The sequence below is a fragment of the Rhamphochromis longiceps genome, linkage group LG12 (assembly GCF_057381845.1).
Source record: "Rhamphochromis longiceps isolate RC_006_pf linkage group LG12, R_longiceps_female_GT1.1, whole genome shotgun sequence".
NCBI lineage: Eukaryota > Metazoa > Chordata > Actinopteri > Cichliformes > Cichlidae > Rhamphochromis > Rhamphochromis longiceps.
Window position 1 is genome coordinate 44,428,522 of NC_140568.1, and position 18,921 is coordinate 44,447,442.

Sequence of the window (18,921 nt, forward strand, 5' to 3'; positions counted from 1 at the left end):
GTTAAAAACAAGTATAATAAGAAAATATATTTTAAAAGAATAAGAAATGTTAACCTTCAGATTCTTTTATTTTTATTTGCCTGTCCTGTTTGGATGAAACAATAAAAATTATTGTCTGAAACCCAAGAAAATGCCCAACAGATTTATCCAAAAGTTGATTCTGCTCATCTGGACGTAGCGTTTTGTGGGAGAAACGTTTCATCACTCATCCAGGTGACTTCTTCAGTCTCAGCTGACTGCAGGTTTCCCCAATCTTATAAACAGGACATTTGCATAATGACTGAAACCAGCCCACTGAAGGAACAATGGGCTGGGAGGTCAGTTCATTAACCATAATTATGCAAATTTTCGTGACCGTCGACCAACAACCACTGACCAAAACCCACTGATCAATGGCCATGAGTCCCATTCATAGAGAGTTGGGGAACACCTGCAAACAGCATTGAATCTTACAATGCTGATACAATGGTCACAACAAAAGTTTATTTTTCTTTCTTTATCCAATGTTCATAAGAAGAAAATAATGATTTAAACTAAGTAAATATAAAATACCTCAAGAATAATGAATTACAAACTATTTACATGAACTTTAAAAAATGTAAATAAAGTGTGTAGCAGCATCAGCATCAGAGTGAATGGAAAAAGTTTCTTGGTCATTATGTAATCAGAATGTTTGTAAAAATAAAATGTCCTCCTATTAATGCATTGTGTGTGGTCTGATTACTGGAAAGTCGGGAACATATATGGATATGTGGCACACTTTCTTTATAAATAGACTAAAAGGGCTAAAATGTTGTTCTTCAGTTTTGTTGGATCAAGTTACGGAAGTATAGAGCTGCCACCCAAGCAAAAGAAAAATAGAGGTATATCACATTATACCATGAAGACTTTATTGTTCTAACAATATACTTTTCATGTTTGTACATTATAATGGCAGTGGATGCTTGTAAGCAGGAATGCCAACAGAGGAAATTATACCTGTGATGAAACAGTTTTCAGCTTGTGTTGCCTTATAGTGTCAGAGAACTTCTGACTTCCACTAAGCACATCAGATGAATCCATTGAACTGTATCTCTTCCTGAGAGCCTACATACTGAAGGACTTATAAACCTAAAAAACATTGGGCTTTGGGAATTTTTTACTTGGGTACATTATTTTATAAATAACAATAAACAATAGAAAAGACAATTATTATTATTTTGTTTTGTTTTAAATGAATGTCTAAATATATGTAACCAAATCTATGTTCTCCAGTGAAGAATCAAAATTAAACCAGGTCCTTGCCATGTCCCACAGCCCCACCTGGGACTACTCTTCCTGTGATGCTACTTTTTCATTCTAAGTGGAGATTTTTAGTTGCAATGACACTACTACAATCCCGTTTTTGAAAACAACACATGCTATTTGTATCCTTTATTTTTAAACAAATAAGGGATCAGTTATGAGTTTTATAATGAAATTGAACCCATTCTGGTTGATTTTGGGATGTCACCTTTTCAATGATATCTTTTTACTACAAATAGCTTTATAAAAGTAGTATTGCTGTACTTTAAAAAACCCCAACAACTTTAATTTAAATTTTCATTGCGACAAGAATATAACAAAAACAACAAAAAGAAACAAAAAAACCCAACAAAAACAAAAGAGGAACAAATTGGGGCACTGTTCCAGGCATCATACAAGATATATTAGCTGAATTAAGTCACAGAATCTTCAAGCCTTTGCTTGTATTTATGCCATTTAGTCCAACGTTGTAGAAAAAGGTGACCTTTTAATCGTAGGAAGAAAGTCCACTCGGACAGGATCCTTCTTAAGCCTTCTTAAGCTTCTTAAGCTGCCTTTATGACAGCTGGGATAGGCTCCAGCACTGCCCGCGACCCTGAAAAGGATAAGCGGAAGTGAATGGATATAGTGTGTTGTTGCCATTTTGTTTTTGTGGCCCTTCGTAGAGTTTAGACATGGCTTTAGTGGGCAGACATTTGTAGGCATTTGTAAAAACTTTGACAAGATCAATTACTGGGGAGGAGGCACCCTTTATTTCTAAATTGCAAAAATGACGTACCTGCAGATATCTGAACAGGTCCGCATTTTCCTGATTAAATTCTGTTTTCAATTTTTTAAAATGATTTAAAAGTGCCCCCTTCCACAAACAGACACAGGTTGGATTGGAAAAGGTTTAACTGCTCTGAGTATGTTGGATCTAACCTTCCAGGTGGGAACAAAATTTTAATATTGCTCCCCAGATTGTATTTGTTAACAACTTCATGCCAAATTAAGAGTGTTTTCCACAATATGGTTATTTAAGTTGCCTCTCCTTGATTTTTCTACCAATCATGTTTGGGGAGGAGACTTGCCCATGCTCAACTCAATTTGTTTCCATTGAGCCTCCACTGCCGGGGAACACCAACAAACAATATTTCTCAGATGTGCTGCCAAGTAATATTCCTTTAAGTTAGGGAGGGCCAGTCCGCCATGTTCTTTATCGATTTGAAGGGTTTATAATTTTATCCTTGGTCTAACTCCTGCCCATATAAAGCGTGATATTAACTTGTCCCAAGCATTGAATTGGAAATCTGGGATTTTAATGGGTAGAGCCATAAAAAGATATGAAAATCTGGGCAACAGATTTATCTTCACAATCTGTATTCTTGTACTAAAGTCCAGAGTTAGTGAAGACCAGCGAGTTATGTGCTCCTGAATTGAGTTCGATTATCAAAGTTCAAAGTGAACAGACTATTAAAATCCTGTGAAATGTAAAGTCCAAGATACTTAATCTTGTTTGCATCCCATTTTAGCTTATAATTTTGTTTTATTGAATTGCATGAAGAGTAGTTAATTGTCAGGACTTGTGTTTTAGTTATATTTAAATTATAACCAGACAGGGCCCCAAACTCTTTCAGAGTTGACATGAGCTCAGGGAGTAACATATCAGGATTCTGGAGGTATGTAATGATATCGTCAGCAAAAAGAGTAACTACCTCTGGGTTCTGTCTTATTGCCTGGGCTAAAGGCTCTATAAACAAAGCGAAGAGCTGAGCCCGCAGCCTTGCCGGGTGCCTCTATTCAATTAAAAACTAGAGGAAAGATGTCCATCGATCTTTAACCTGGCCACTGGATTACTGTATAATAATTGTATACATTTAATTAACTTATTGTTGAATCCTATACGCTCTAGTACCTTATAAAGAAAGGGCCAGCTGACCCAGTCAAAGGCTTTTTCTGTGTCTAGGCTTATTAATGCCATACTCAGTTTGTGATTCTTTGCTTCTTCTATAATATGAAGCGTTCTTCTAATACTGTCATGTGTTTGGTGGCCTTTTATGAAGCTTGTCTGATCTTAATGTATTAAATCCAGCAAATGGACTTCTAGTCTTTTAGAGATTCTTAAGGTACATAATTTATAGTCTACATTCAAAATAGAAATGGGGCGGTAAGATTCATAGTAATTTTACCCTCTTTAGGTAGATCAGATATTACCGCCTCGCGCCAGGATGGAAGTACTCTAATTTTGTTGGCCAAGCTTTAATCTTTACCGTTTTGTTATAGTTTGATTTCTAAGTTTTTCCGTTCTTTTTCGAGATCATAATTTTTGTCTCTTACAACTTGTTGTATCCAGGGAGAAATTCAGAATAGTATTCCAGTCTTCACCAAAGATTAAAATACATTCGCTCGCTATAATTAAAGCATCAAAAAATGACTTAAAGAATTTTCTATCCCATTCTGGAGGAAGATACACATTAGCAAGTGTGATCACAAAAAAAACAAAACATTTGTAAAACATGTTTGGAATCATGTATGATTTTCATTCCACTTCTCACCTGTGCACCACTTTGTGTTGGTCTTTCACGTCAATAACATTGATTCATGTTTGTGGCTGTAATGTGACAAAATGTGGGAAAGTTCAAGGGTGCCCAATACCAGTCTTCAGTCTGGGTCTGTTCCCTCTGACTTTAAACATGCCGTGGTTGAACCAATCCTTAAAAAACAGAATCTGGGCCCAACAGTTCTATCAAACTACCGTCCAATCTCTAAATTGTTCTTTTTGTCAAAGGTTCTGTAGAAAATTGTCCTTTTGCAGCTCTAAACCTTTTTAGATCAACATGACATTGGTGAACTATTGCAGTCCGGTTTTAAATGCACCACAGCACTGAAACCACTCTTTTAAAAGTTTTTAATGACCTTTTAACTTTTACAGACTATAGATTTATAGATTCTGCTATTTTAATATTATTAGACCTCAGTGCTGCTTTTGACATGGTAGATCACAGGATTCTTATCTCTCGACTGGAACAATGTGCTGAAATTAAAGGGCTTGCTTTGGAATGATTTAAATCCTACTTATCTAATCGTACTTTCTCTGTTAGATTCAGAGACACATTGTCTCCAAGGACCACGCTTTTTTGCCAAGGGCCAAGGGCCAAGGGCCAAGTCTCTACCCTTGGCCCAGTCCTCTTTTGAATTTACACGCTCCCGTTGGGATCACTTGTTTTAAAAAAAGGTAATTTGTTTCATTGCTATGCAGATGATTCTCATATTCCACTGAAATGGAAATCGGTGAATCCTGGGAAGGGACTGTTTGATTGTCTAGAAGATGTCAAGGCATGGAGGGCTCTAAATGAACAGAAAACTGAGGTCATTGTCTTGGGTCCTTCTGACTGTTATGACCTTGACACCTTAGGATACTATAAAAAACTGTTTGCAAGAAATTTAGGGTCAATGTAGATTTCAATGTACATTTAGTCAATGTATTCAAAACCAGCTTCTTTCATATTTGCATAATTGCAAAGGTTAAGCCCTTTCTGTTTCAGCAATCCATGCCTTCATCTCATCTACTGTAATAGTCTCTACTCCGGTATTACCTCTTCATCAAATGGCCAACTGTAGCTAGTCCAAAACGCTGCAGCACGACTCCTAACTGGCACACGCAATCAGATCATTATTCTCCTATACTTGCATCACTACACTGGCTGCCAGTCAGCTTTCAAATTGACTTTAAGATCTTAAGACTTGTTTCTAAGACGTTGCATGGACTAGCCCCTACGTATCTTGCTAATCTCCTAACCTGGTATTCTCCCCTTGTGAAGATCCTTGAGGTCTGCAGACCAAATGCTTTTGGTTGTCCCTAGGTCCAGACTGAAACACAGAGGAGACCAGGCATTTGCTGTGACTGCCCCCAAACTGTGGAATACACTGCCTTTGCATATTAGGTCCTCCCCAACACTGGATACTTTTTAAATCAGTCTAAAGACCCATTTTTATTCTCTGGCTTTTGATTCATCATGACTTTGTTACCATTATTCTTTTAATGATTTTATTCTCTCCTAAAATACTTTTATGTCTTCTGCTTTGTCTATTTTATTTTACAGAACTTTCTTCAACACTTGTTGTCTTTAAAAAGTGCTATATAAATAAATCTGAACTTGAACTTATCTGAGGTTGGTAAAACTGTCTTTGTTTGGAAAATCATAGAAGAAACTGGCTGCATTCATAGATGAGTGATTCTCAGAATTGGAAATCAGTGTTTGATACAGTGATCAGAGGAACACTGTGAGCCTTACCTTGAAAGATAACAGTCCACAGGAAACTCAACATGTTACCAAAATACTGGCTTAGTGTTTTGTTTTGTTTTTTTCCAAAGATGTTAAAATAGCCGACACAACAAGATTTGTTTCATTACTCCATCAAAAGCAGAGGGCCCGGTGGCACCAGTGTCCGGCAGCCTCGCCTCTGTCAGTGCGCCTCAGGGTGGCTGTGGCTACAATGTAGCTGCCATCACCAGTGTGTGAATGTGTGTGTGACTGAATGTAGTGTAAAGTGCTTTGGGGTCCTTAGGGACTAAGTAAAGCGCTATACAAATATACCACATAGAGGCGGGACCTCACAGCAGCAGCATTTTACAAGATATGATGCATTTTCATCTTTTATGTTTACAAATGTCAAGAAGTCAGAAGCAAAGTGAGAACACATCATAGCACATGTTTAAACAAGGAAGGTTAATTCATTGAAATTATTATTATGGATGTAACAATATTTCTACCACAAAAAACCTGTTCAAAGCACCACAATGGCAGCGTGATATCACACAGAGCTGTCAGATGATGTTAAATAAACTGAGCTCTGTAGAGTGGGCAATAATAACAAACCAGTTTATTTAAATTGTAGATTCAAGCTGCTCTTCATATTTTTGGCCACCAGATGTCCCCAAAGAGGACTGTGTTGAAAAGCTTGGAGTAATGAAGCCTTTTTTTGATGCGTTAATGCTTCAGAAAGCTTCATGTGGCCATCACTACAGACCAGGTTTGTGTCATGGCCTCTCAGTCCTCTCTGTGCTGTTCTGCTGCTTTTCTCCATCTCCTCAAGTTACTTTTATTGTCATTTCAACCATGTACAGTGGTACAGTGCAGAGTCAAATCAGACAGCGTTCCTCTACTGCTAGATATGATATGACTCGCAGATCAGGCATTTATATCCGTCCAGACACTTGCAGGGTCTTTGACAGCTTTGCCCAATTGGAGACATGGCATGCCTAAACGAATAAGGAGGGTGCGCTGGGAATGCCTGATCTGCGAGTTCTTCAACTCCCACCTCAGGCAGAGCTCCAGCAGCATTCGCGGTGGTAACCCTGAACCAGATGGTAGACACTGGAGGTAAAGGGAAGAATCAGGCACAAGGAGTCCTATCAAGCTTAGTTAGCCTGTGGGATTTCAGAGGCAGTAGATATGTACTGACAGGCCATGTGGAACGCAGCTTTTACAGTGGGTGAAGCAAAAACCTGGGTGTGGGAGGAATTCGAAGAGGCCATGGAAAAAGACTTTTGGACTGCCTCGAAGGGTTCTGGCAAACCATCAGGGAACTCGAGAGGGGAAAGCAGTGATATATCTGCACTGTGTATAGTGTGAGTGGAGCGCTGATCATTTGAACTGAGGATATTGCATGCTGGTGGAAGGAGTATTTCGAGGACTTCCTTAATCCCAGTGACATGTCTTTTGTAGAGGAAGCAGAGTCTGAAGATGAGGGGAAAGACTTGCCCATCACTGGGGGTGAGGGCACTGAGGAAGTTAAACAAGTCCTTGGTGGCAGACTTCTCCAACACATCCACTCTAATGCTGCTATTGATCATCTACACCCACGGTGTGGGACGGAGAGATTTCGCAGGTCTTTCCTCCCCACTGCTGTCAGACTCCACAACAAAGACTCTAACTGATCAAACACACACATCCACACATGTGCAATAACACTAAGTGCAATATTCCTTTCTGGCATCGTTGTATTTTTACTCAGTTGTATACAGAATTTGTATTCTATTTTTATCCTATTGTATATTTTATTCTATTTTATTCTACTGTATATAGTATTTTATTTTATTCTATTCTGTACAGTTGCATACTGTAGTTATGTTTCTGTTTCAATCTTTCCTATGTATACACCATGTATATTAGTTCACTCACACACATGTATACATATATATTGGTTTTTATTTATTTCCCCCCCTCATTGTATATTGTTTTCCCTTCTTTACTTTTGCACCTTGTGGCCCAGCTACCCACTTTCACTTTGCAAGAAACTGCACAATGACAATAAAACTCTCTAAGCATTTTAACAATGACATTTGAAAGGTACAGTTTGAAACTGCAGTGCAAACAAATAAAGAAAAAGAGAAGGAATTGTGTCTTTATTTATTCATGCCTCCAGCTTTATTAGAAAGTAAAAAAGTAGCAAGTATATCAAGCACACAGTCATAATGTGAAATGGAACAAATAAGAATGTAAAGAATGTCTTTTTCAAAAAAACTGTCCACAAGCCTCATTTTCAGTTGGTTGTATAAGATGTGTTGAATCTGTTTGACAGTCTGAATATCTCACTTTTTTATTTTCAATTTCAATTATATTAAATTAAATTTTATTCAAACATCACCAAATCACAGCAACAGTCACCTCAAGGTGCTTTATATTGTAAAGTAGACCCTACAATAAAACAGTAGGATATAATACAATAATATTTTACGTTCATTGGTTTTGTATATACATAAAAAATGCTTCTCCCTGGTTTTACTGCAACAACCAGGAACACTTATGTTTGGGAATTCTTTAATTTATTTGAAAAAATTATTATTAGAAATAACCCTGTTTCTGTACAGTTTGTATGGTGAAAGAGGGTAAAATGCCAAACTGTGTTTCCAATTGTGTATGCAGCAGACTAGCCAAGTGCAGAATCTATAAAAAAAAGTGCCGCAAGCTAGCAGAAACTAAGCTATCATAAAATTTAAAAGGAGCAATGAAATTATAAACCGGATAACGGTCTACAGCAGGGGTGTCGAACTCCAAGCCTCGAGGGCTGGTGTCCCGCAGGTCTTAAATCTCACCCTGGGTCAACACACCTGAATCAAATGATGAGTTCATTACCAGTACCTTTCATAAGAACTTCAAAACATGTTGAGGAGGTAATTAAGGCATTTAAATCAGCTGTGATGGATCAAGGACACATCTAAAACCTGCAGGACAGCGGCCCTCGAGGCCTGGAGTTTGACACCTGTGAAATCAAATCATGCTGGTGGTTTCACACATTTAGAATAACTTCATCGTGGTTTTGATCCAGTACAGCTGTCCCTCTGAGACAAACGAGTAGACTCCAGGTTTTTTAATGACACCACAATCCTCTCCAAAAGAAGTGACTCCAACCAGCGCTCCATCGCACAACAGCGGCCCTCCTGAATCCCCCTGCAGCAAGAACAAACACATGACAGTGTTTCAGGTGTTGAGCTGAATGAACATTTACCTCAAACAAGGAAAAATACATGTATTCTTCATACGTACCTGACAGGTATCAGCGACGTTTGTACCATCTGAACCAGCACATATCATGTCATCAGTGATAACAGGGTCGTGGTCGTAATAATCACGAGAGTTGCACGTCTGCCTGTCGACCACAGTCACATTGACAGACATGAGGACGTCTGATGGTTGTTTTGTTTCAGTTACTCCCCATCCGGCCACCAGACACGTGCTGCCAGCTGCCGGGTCTCTCACAGTGTTGCCAACCTTGAGCCACTGCACTGCCCTGGTTTTCCTCACCGGTTCTTTAAGCTGAAAAAAAGTTAAAAAGAATCTCAGATATTGGTGATGAATCTCTCTACATTAACTACATTAAATAAACAGATATTTGCTAAAGAGTTGTAGCACCACTCATTTATTTCTAATATTTTGCTTGGAAAATATGAAGTATGTGCAGTGCTGAGTTGAAACATGTCTATAAAGACATGGAAATACATTTTATATTTTAAAAAATGAAACTAAGTTTTAGTTAAGTGAGCAAAACCTGAGTTGGCTGTAGGAGGTACAGCAGGTTATCTACTAATCGGATGGTTTGGTGTGTGATCCCTGGTCTCTCCAGTCTGCATGTCAGAAATCCTTTGGCAAGATACTGAACCCCACGATGTGCTCTGATGCTACGTTAGAGTGTGAGTGTGTGTCAATGTTAGATAGAAAGCACTTAAGCACAGAAAGATGTGTTCGGGTGAATAAGCCATGTTGTGTAACGCTCTGAGTGCTCAGGTAGAGTAGAAAGGTGCTAAATAAGAAGCAGTGCATTTACATCGTTTGTATCGGTTGTGGGCAAAAGACCTGCAACTGACAAATAAAGGCTATCTCATCATCTCATCATCATCATCAGACCCTGATATATCACCTTACCTTCAGCAACATGAGGTCATTGTCGTGCTTTGCACAACAGTAGTCAGGATGAGGAAAACTTTTCTCGACGACTCGGAGTTGCTTGGAATGTTCGTTTTTCGTTCTGGAGTGGGCTCCCAGCATCACCCAGTAACTCCTGCAAAAGAAAAAACACAATCTGGTGATGAAGGTTTACATATTTAAAAGGTTAACAGGTCAGCGGCTTCTAAAACAGTCATCATAGTTCTTTATTATTGTGTATTACTACATATGGCTGGGTTATAGCTGTTACTGAGCTTTGGGTGAATCTGCGTTATTTTTTCTTCCAGCTGAATGAAGAAATTTAAATGTACATAAAATGTTTTAGATGAAGAAATGTATCAAATGTTTGATGTGTATGTAGCTGTGGCTTCTGTGTTATTTTAAGTGAGTGCAACACTTCTTTCCCCCGCAACAAACATGGAAGGAAAAAAAATGAAGATGAACTTTTGCGAGACCTCCTTTGTGGCCCATCCTATCCCAGAATTCATAGCGCAGCCCAGCCAATTCCAGTTTCCAACAATGGTGGCAGCTGCTTAGTTTTAATATTATTCTTTCTGGGTCACAAAATAAAATTTTAAGATATCAGGCAAAAATGTAGCTGTGTAAACTTCAAATATCTGATTGGTTTATCAAGACATCACATATTTGTAAAAAGTGCTCCGATGTTTTCGTAGTCGTCTGTTACCCACCCGCTGCGCTCGATAGCTGACTGGGAGGTCGAGGCCACAAGAGACGGCGAGAATACCGCACTCCCGGCACACTGTGCCTCGACCTCCCTGTCAGCTTCCTTCTGGCGGCCTCCGAAAGATGTGGCCTAAGATTTTGAGAGATCCCGAGATCTCACAAAAGTAACTCAGGATCTCGCAAAATTTTATTTTCATTTATTTTCCTCCCATGTCCCTCACAGGGCTCCGTACTTTCCTTGTTATTCCATCACAAATAACATTTTCTAGAACACCTCTGTAAAACAAATAAATCTATGAACAAGAATTCAACTTTAAATATTCTTTATATTCATTCTCTCCATTAAAATTTATGAGCTTTGCATGCATAATTATAGCAGTGTGTATTATTTTGACTGTGGAAGAGAAGCAGCTGAGCTTCTCTCCAATGACTGGATGAATGACCATTTCTCTAAAGAAGAGGCCAGTCATGGCTTACAGAAAGCACATTCCTGCTGCTCTGGCCCTGATCTCATTCTTTCAGTAACTACCCAGAGCTCGTGACCACAGGTGAGGGCAGTGACCTCTGGGTAGTTACTGAAGGAATAATAGTCATTGAAAATAAATACTGCATTATTTTTAAAATAAGGTCTCAGATTCTTACCCAGTGCAGTGAGCAGCTGTCAGGACCCACTGTGGATGGATTAATGTCCCTCCACACCAAGAATTAGTCACACTTCTCACATAAGCCATGTAAGGCAGTGAGTGTGGCTCGACTTCTTTCCCATTAATAATCTCAGAACCACGACCTGAAACAGAAACAAAATATCAGGACACATAAATCAGCAGATGAGTGAAATGGACTGGTTCTTATATAGCGCTTTTCTACTCTGTCTGATCACTCAAAGCACTTCATACAACTAATTCATTCACTTAAGTATCTAACATTGATACTACGGAGAGCAACATGGGGTTAGAATCTTGCTCAAAGCTATTTGGCATGCAGACTGGGATCGAACCGCCAACCTTCAGTAACTGACCTGCTCTGCCACCTGAGCTATAGCCACATTGAAGATATCAGCAGTGTGACGTTGCATTATGCTCGTTTACATGAAGATTAAAAATGTCAATAAGTAAATTAAATTACAGTGGAAATTACAGAGCACCCAGAGAGCTGCCCAGCCAGGCAAGATAAACTTTACTTGTCAGGATGAGACTTCTACCCCGTCTCTGTCAGTCCCTGCATCCCTAAATGTCTCCAGTTGTCCGGAGTTCTCTCTGTCTGTCTCCTTGGTGCATTTAAACCCCTGTTCCTCCCTGTCCTTGTCCTCGTCGTCTGTTGTCTTCGTCTCCGTTATCAGTCATCATAATTTTACCCTCTCTGTGCAAGTCTGCAAATTTCTTTATTAAATCATAAGATTCTTAAATCCATCAAGTCTCTCTGTGCCTGGGTCCTCGTCACAAAACATGACATCACTGCTTTGTGCATTTTAACACAATTTAATCCCACATTTGTGAAAGAAAAGAAAAACACGTTTTTAAAGTCTGTAACAAAACCATCAAATCTGATCAAGGTTATTTAAATGGATTGGAATAGAAAAAATACATATCCTAACCTTAATTACTGCGGGAGAATAATGAATGATGCTCATAGTGAGTAAAAAGTAAACTGAGTGCATTTTTTGGACAGAGATTCATTGTTAATGTATATGTATAATATAATACAGATACATAAAAAAATACACTCCAATAACAGAAGAGTCCTTGAAATGTACAAAATCTATCTATACTTTTGGTGTTAAAATATTACATCTCAACCACGTACTGTATGGTTTTTATATTTTTATTGTGTCACACAAACAGCAAATATTGTCCAAAAGTAGTAAGTAAAAACTGAGTGGAAAACATCACTCACCTGGCTGGATGATGAAGAGGAGCACACATGAGATGAGAAGACTGAAATTCTTCAGGCAGGACATTTCTTCTTCTTCCCTCTCTTTGATCAGACGCTGAATGCACTGAAACTCACTGTGATGCTCAGCTTTATATGTTCAGCTCATAGGATGTGGTCTGACCGTGGAAACGAATGAGTCAGCAAAACAAACACATAAACTCAAACCTTCAAATCGATGGTCAGGAGTATCAGTAATATCTACACTCCCCCCTCACAACATATGCGTTTAATTTGTGAAATATACTTGGATACTTATAACTATAACTTATTTATTCAAATTGCAGGAATGTCTTAAAGACATAAAGACTTGGATGGCCACTAATGTCACGGTGAGTAGGATGAGCCGTGTGGAGAAAAATGAAGGAGGATCCAAATGCAGGCACGCGTGGAGGAGGTTTATTGTAAATATAAAACATAAGTAGAAAACAGCAAATAGAACTAAAGCTAAACTATACTGGGAACAACTAAACATGAACACGAACAAGGGTGAGCAGAGGCACATGAAGGTTGAGAGCAGGGACACACACACACACACACACACACACACACACACACACACACACACACACACACACACACACACACACACACACACACACACACACACACACACACACACACAGTTGATTTACGGGAGACTAACAAATGGACCAGCAACTAGAACCTGAGGAGACACGACTTAAATACACACAGGAGAACACGAGGAAATTGAACACAGCTGGAAGTGATTGATGAGACGAGACAAGAGAGGCAAAACTGAATACACTCACATGAGACACGGACCTACACAATAAAACAGGAAACAAACAACTACACAAAGACGCAGACCAGACACAGAGACACAAAACCTAAGAACTAATCCCTTAACACAAATAAACAAAAACATAGAATTCTAATAAAAAATCAACAAAGCACAAGAGTTAGAATATAACCCAAAATACAAAATGAAACCAAAACATGAGAACTCAAAATACTGGGTCAAAATGACCCAGAACCATGACAACTAATTTTCTGCTTCAGCTAATCCAAAATGCTGCAGCAAGAGTCCTGACAGGGACTAGAAAGAGAGAGCAGATTTCTCCTGTTTTGGCTTCCTGTTAAATCCAGAATTCAAAATCCTGCTCCTCACATACAAGGTCTTAAATAATCAGGCCCCATCTTATCTTAATGACCTTGTAGTACCATATCACCCTATTAGAGCACTTCGCTCTCGCTCTGCAGGCCTACTTGTTGTTCCTAGAGTATTTAAAAGTAGAATGGGAGGCAGAGCCTTCAGTTTTCAGGCCCCTCTTCAGCCTGAAACTTTCCTTTTTGCTAAAGCATATAGTTAGGGCTGGACCAGGTGACCCTGAATCCTCCCTTAGTTATGCTGCAATAGACGTAGGCTGCCGGGGGGATTCCCATGATGCACTGAGTTTTTCCTTTCCAGTCACCTTTCTCACTCACTATGTATTAACAGACCTCTCTGCATTGAATCATATCTGTTATTAACCTCTGTCTCTCTTCCACAGCATGTCTTTATCCTGTCTTCCTTCTCTCACCCCAACCGGTCGCAGCAGATGGCCGCCCCTCCCTGAGCCTGGTTCTGCTGGAGGTTTCTTCCTGTTAAAAGGGAGTTTTTCCTTCCCACTGGGTCGGAAGAATAGACAGGAGGACAGTGGGAATTGCGAACCTGGGCATCTGATCGCTGTTTGTCCCGCACTTTGGAGGAAGCAGCAGCGCAAAGGATCTGAAAGTCCAGCAGGCGTAGGTCTTATTAAGGTTATGTCTCCACCTGAAATGCTTCTCACTTGTGATCTAAATGCTGGAATAGAGTCTTAAAGTTTTAAACCGTTCATCACCAAAGTATATATTGGATTGTGTGGGTCCCCTGCCGAAGACTAAATCCGGACACCAATACATACTTATAGTGATGTGTTCAGCAACAAGATTTCTGGAAGCAATTCCATTACGTATACTGAAAGCTAAAATGGTGAAAAAGGCACTAATCAAGTTTTTCACTACCTTCGGGCTCCCAAAGATTATTCAAACAGACCAAGGAACCAATTTTACTTCAAAGGTGTTTGTACAGGTTGTTGATGAGTTGCAGATAAAACATGTAAAATCCAGTCCATACTACCCGGAGAGTCAGGGTGCCTTGGCAAGATTTGATCAAACCTTTAAAACTATGCTGCACAAGAGAGTCGGGTGTTGGTTTGCCATTATTACTGTTTGCCATCAAGGAGGCCACTCAGGAATCCTTGGGGTCCAGCACCACGGATCTGGTGTTTGGACATGTGGTCTGTAGTCCCCTCTGGCTTCTGAAGGAGAATTGGTTGTCAGAGACTTCTGAAAGTCAACATAATGTCCTTGATTATGTTAGCAGACTCTGGGAAATGCTCCACCTTGCATGTCAGTTAGCTCGGGAAAACCTGACGCATGCAAAGAGTACCTCACCTTGTAATGAACAACATGTTGATGTCGTAACAAGACATGGAGCCAGTGCCAAGACAGATGCAACTGTTGTTGTGATTTGGCGCTATATAATACAATTGAACTGAAATCAATTTTAATTAAACATACTGCTCAAAAAAACTGTAAGTAAAAGTTTGAAGAGTCTGACATTCTGATACCTGATGGCTCCTAAGACCGTCAGTTACTCACCACCAAACTGGTCATGCAAAATCATTTTACAGGCAACGTTCTTCACGGCTTTTTCAGATCCTTTCACTTTTGTCACATGTGCTCAGGGTAAACCTGCTCTCATCTGTGAAAAACACGACGCAGTACTAAACGGCCTGTATTTGTACAGCGCTTTACTAGTCCCTAAGGACCCCAAAGGGCTTTACACGTTCAGTCATTCACACACATGATGGCAGCTACATTGTAGCCACAGCCACCCTGGGGCGCACTGACAGAGGCGAGGCTGCCGGACACTGGCGCCACCGGGCCCTCTGACCACCACCAGTAGGCAACGGGTGAAGTGTCTTGCCCAAGGACACAACGTGAAACCTTCCGATTACAAGACGAACTCCCAACTCTTGAGCCACGATTGCGGTGGACCTGCTATTTCTGATATTATATGTTTATGTTTCCACAGGACCCAGCAGTAAGGACAGAGCCCACTAGAGGATGCCGGGGCCTTAGGCCACCCTCATCAAGTCTTTTACTGAACATTTGGTCAAAGACACTCACATCAGTGTCTTGCTGGAGGTCATTTGGTAGCTCGGGCAGTGCTCAGCCTGTTCCTCATGGCAGAAAAGAGCAGATACTGGTCCTGCTGAATGTTTAAAGACCTTCTACAACCCTGTCTAGCTCTTCTAAAATAACTACCTGGACTACCTGTGCAACCTCTGTAGAGTCAAGGTATGGCCTCATGCTACCAGTAGTGACACAGATCTACCAAATTCCAAAACAAGTTTTTAATTATCGAGCAGTATGTTAGTGAGTGCTGAAATATTTGAGCCTGTATGCTGTAAAACCATGCCACGCTAGAAAATGAACAGTTCAAAGAAGTCATTAAAATAGTTACATTTCTCAGGCAGAACATTTCTTCTTATCTGTCTTTTACCAGGCGCTAAAAGCTCTGAAACTCAGTGTGATGTAAAGATTTATATCATGAGCACAAAGGATGTGGTCTAAATATGAATTAGTAAAAAAGAGACAACTGGGCTGATGCATGCTGATATTATTTAAGCTTGAGGTCAAATTTATCATAAATAATAACCATTTTATTTAGATGCTAGAGGCTCTTTATATGGTGCAGCACACTTTATCACAGCGTGTAGATGTGTAAGTGCGTCACTGAAACTCTCAGTTTTACTTATGAGGCTTTCTTAAAGCTGTGTTGTAATTCAGAAAACACAGAAAAAAGCTGGAAAAACATTGTGTTTTTTTGTCATCTTTAACTTCCACAAACAGTTTCAATTTCTTAATATTCACTGAGAATAGTTGCAGACACAGCAGTTTCATCAAAGATGTTTTTTATACTCAAAAGAAAGTCTTTTAGGTCTGTCCATGATGCTGAGATTGTCATAGTCCGGACTCTGTGTTTATTGTTACGATTCGGTGTTGTCAGTGTTTTGTTTTAGGCGTGACTGTAATGTGTTTCCTGCTTTACTTTGAAAGTCTGTCTTATCTCAGTGTTTTCAGTTTACGCTTTCTTGTCTCGTCAGTTCTGATTTGCCCCAGCTGTGTTTCCCTCCTGTTGTCCATTCCCTGATTGCTCCCTCTATGTATTTAAACCCTGTGTTTCAGTGTGTCATGGTCGCGATCTCCCCCGTTGTAAATAGTTTGGTGTTTTGTTATAAATAAATAGTCTGTTGTAAATACTTTCGTTATGGGATATTTTTGTTTTGGGATTTTGGTGGAGAGCCTTCGTGGTTTTACTTTCTTTATCTTTATTTTTCTACGTTGCACCCCGGTTGCCTAGGCCGGGGTGTAACATATGGGGGCTCGTCCGGGATTGCCTTCGCTGGGGGGTCCGGGGACCGCCCCAGCCTTTGTCGTCTGCTGGAGGGTCCGTGGGACCGCTCCAGCCTTCATTCGCCTTCGCTGGAGGGTCCGTGGGACCACTCCAGCCTTCATCCGCCTTCGCTGGAGGGTCCGAGGGACCGCTCCAGCCTTCGTCGTCTGCTGGAGGGTCAGTGGGACCGCTCCAGCCTTCATCAGTTTCATCTGCCTTCGCTTTAGCCGTCCGTCTCCGCTGGAGGGTCCGAGGGACCGCTCCAGCCTTCGTCGTCTGCTGGAGGGTCAGTGGGACCGCTCCAGCCTTCATCAGCCTTCGTCCGTCTTCGCTGGAGGGTCCGTTGGAGGGACCGCTTCGGCCTTCGTCCGCCTTCGCTGGAGGATCCGAGGGACCGCTCCAGCCTTCTGCAGCTGGTGGGCTGCGTGTCCGTGTGTGCAGCTGGTGGGCTGCGTGTCCGTGTGTGCAGCTGGTGGGCTGCGTGTCCGTGTGTGCTGCTGGTGGGCTGCGTGTCCGTGTGTGCAGCTGGCGGGCTGCGTGTCCATGTGTGCAGCTGGTGAGCTGCTCATCCGCCTTCGCTGGAGCGTCCAAGTGACCGCTCCAGCCTTCATCCGCTTCTGCTGGAGGGTCCGAGGGACCGCTCCAGCCTTCGTCGTCTGCTGGAGGGTCAGTGGGACCGCTCCAGCCTTCATCAGCTTCGTCTGCCTTCGCTGAGGGGAGGGTCCGTGGGACCGCCCCAGCCTTTGTCGTCGCTGGAGGGTCCGTGGGACCGCTCCAGCCTTCATCCGCCTTCACTGGAGGGTCCGTGGGACTGCTCCAGCCTTCGTCGTCTGCTGGAGGGTCAGTGGGACCGCTCCAGCCTTCATCGGCTTCATCTGTCTGGATCAAACTTTTCACTTGGTGTTAAATGTTTGATTTTTGGGTGGGGGGAACTGTTACGATTCGGTGTTGTCAGTGTTTTGTTTTAGGCGTGACTGTAATGTGTTTCCTGCTTTACTTTGAAAGTCTGTCTTATCTCAGTGTTTTCAGTTTACGCTTTCTTGTCTCGTCAGTTCTGATTTGCCCCAGCTGTGTTTCCCTCCTGTTGTCCATTCCCTGATTGCTCCCTCTATGTATTTAAACCCTGTGTTTCAGTGTGTCATGGTCGCGATCTCCCCCGTTGTAAATAGTTTGGTGTTTTGTTATAAATAAATAGTCTGTTGTAAATACTTTCGTTATGGGATATTTTTGTTTTGGGATTTTGGTGGAGAGCCTTCGTGGTTTTACTTTCTTTATCTTTATTTTTCTACGTTGCACCCCGGTTGCCTAGGCCGGGGTGTAACATTATGTTTGAGGTTTATTAATATTCTGTGGTTTTGTTCATTTTGGCTTATTTGTGATTATTCTCAGTGTTTAGTGTTTTCCATGCCTCCCTTGTTTTTTGTCTAGTGTTTTTGGTTCTATGGTAATGTTTTCTGGTTCACCTCCTCCCAGTCTCATCTAATTAGCATCAGCTGTGTCTTCCCCCTGTGTGCCATTTCCTTGTTTCCTTGTGTGTATATTAGCGTGTGTTTGCCTCTGTTCTTCGTCGGAGCTTCTGTGTCTCACCTGTATTTCTTCCGTGTGTCAGTCCTGTTGGTCTTCCTCTGTGTTTTCTCAGCCTCAGTCTCCTCGTGTTTCAGGTTTGATTTTCTGTTTGTAGTTTTCCCAGTTTGGTCCACGCCATTCTAGCTTCTGTTTTGTACTTCACCTATAAAACTCACTCCCTGCATCGTCTGCGTGTGGGTCCACACTCTTCATCTCCACATGGTTTCCCTCGCAAACTGTCACAGTACGCTCCGACCATACTATGGACCCAGTGGACTCCGTGTGATATCAGCAGCCCGCAGTTTCCTCAAGGAGAGGGTGAGGCAGGAGGCTAGGCGTGCCCAGGAGCACGAGTCCTTTGACGGGTCTCGTTTGGCTCTAGGGTGTCCCACAGCTTCCAAACTGAGATGGCTACGACCGGTCCGCCAGTGATCCGAGGGGACGCACCTGTTCCCGTTTTCGCTGGAGGCTCAGGTCACTGATTAGCTCAGCCACCTGTTCAACCACCACCTTCATGGCATTAACGTGTGGCACAGAAACTGCACTGTGGCAGAGAGGAAAGCTCTACAGAGGGTGGTTGTCAGG

General features: G+C 41.3%; 1 protein-coding gene across 1 annotated transcript; it reads right to left on the reverse strand.

Annotated features, from left to right (window-relative positions):
* Window positions 1–8,564: 8,564 nt before the first annotated feature.
* LOC146658095 (granzyme K-like) lies at window positions 8,565–12,351 on the reverse strand. The gene is made up of 5 exons (XM_085426799.1): window positions 12,288–12,351; window positions 11,037–11,181; window positions 9,690–9,825; window positions 8,814–9,083; window positions 8,565–8,717 (listed from the first exon to the last, which is right to left on the reverse strand). Exons 1-5 carry the CDS (start codon window positions 12,349–12,351, stop codon window positions 8,565–8,567), a joined length of 768 nt encoding a protein of 255 aa, XP_085282925.1.
* Window positions 12,352–18,921: the final 6,570 nt, after the last annotated feature.

Excerpts from the sequence above, each read along its gene's own strand:
- LOC146658095 (XM_085426799.1), bottom strand. The coding sequence starts at position 12,351 with ATGTCCTGCCTGAAGAATTTCAGTCTTCTCATCTCATGTGTGCTCCTC. Across the intron at positions 11,182-12,287 it reads CCTCTTCATCATCCAGCCAG|GTCGTGGTTCTGAGATTATT; the intron begins GTGAGTGATGTT and ends TTTCTGTTTCAG. Across the intron at positions 9,826-11,036 it reads ACAGCTGCTCACTGCACTGG|GAGTTACTGGGTGATGCTGG; the intron begins GTAAGAATCTGA and ends TTTCTTTTGCAG.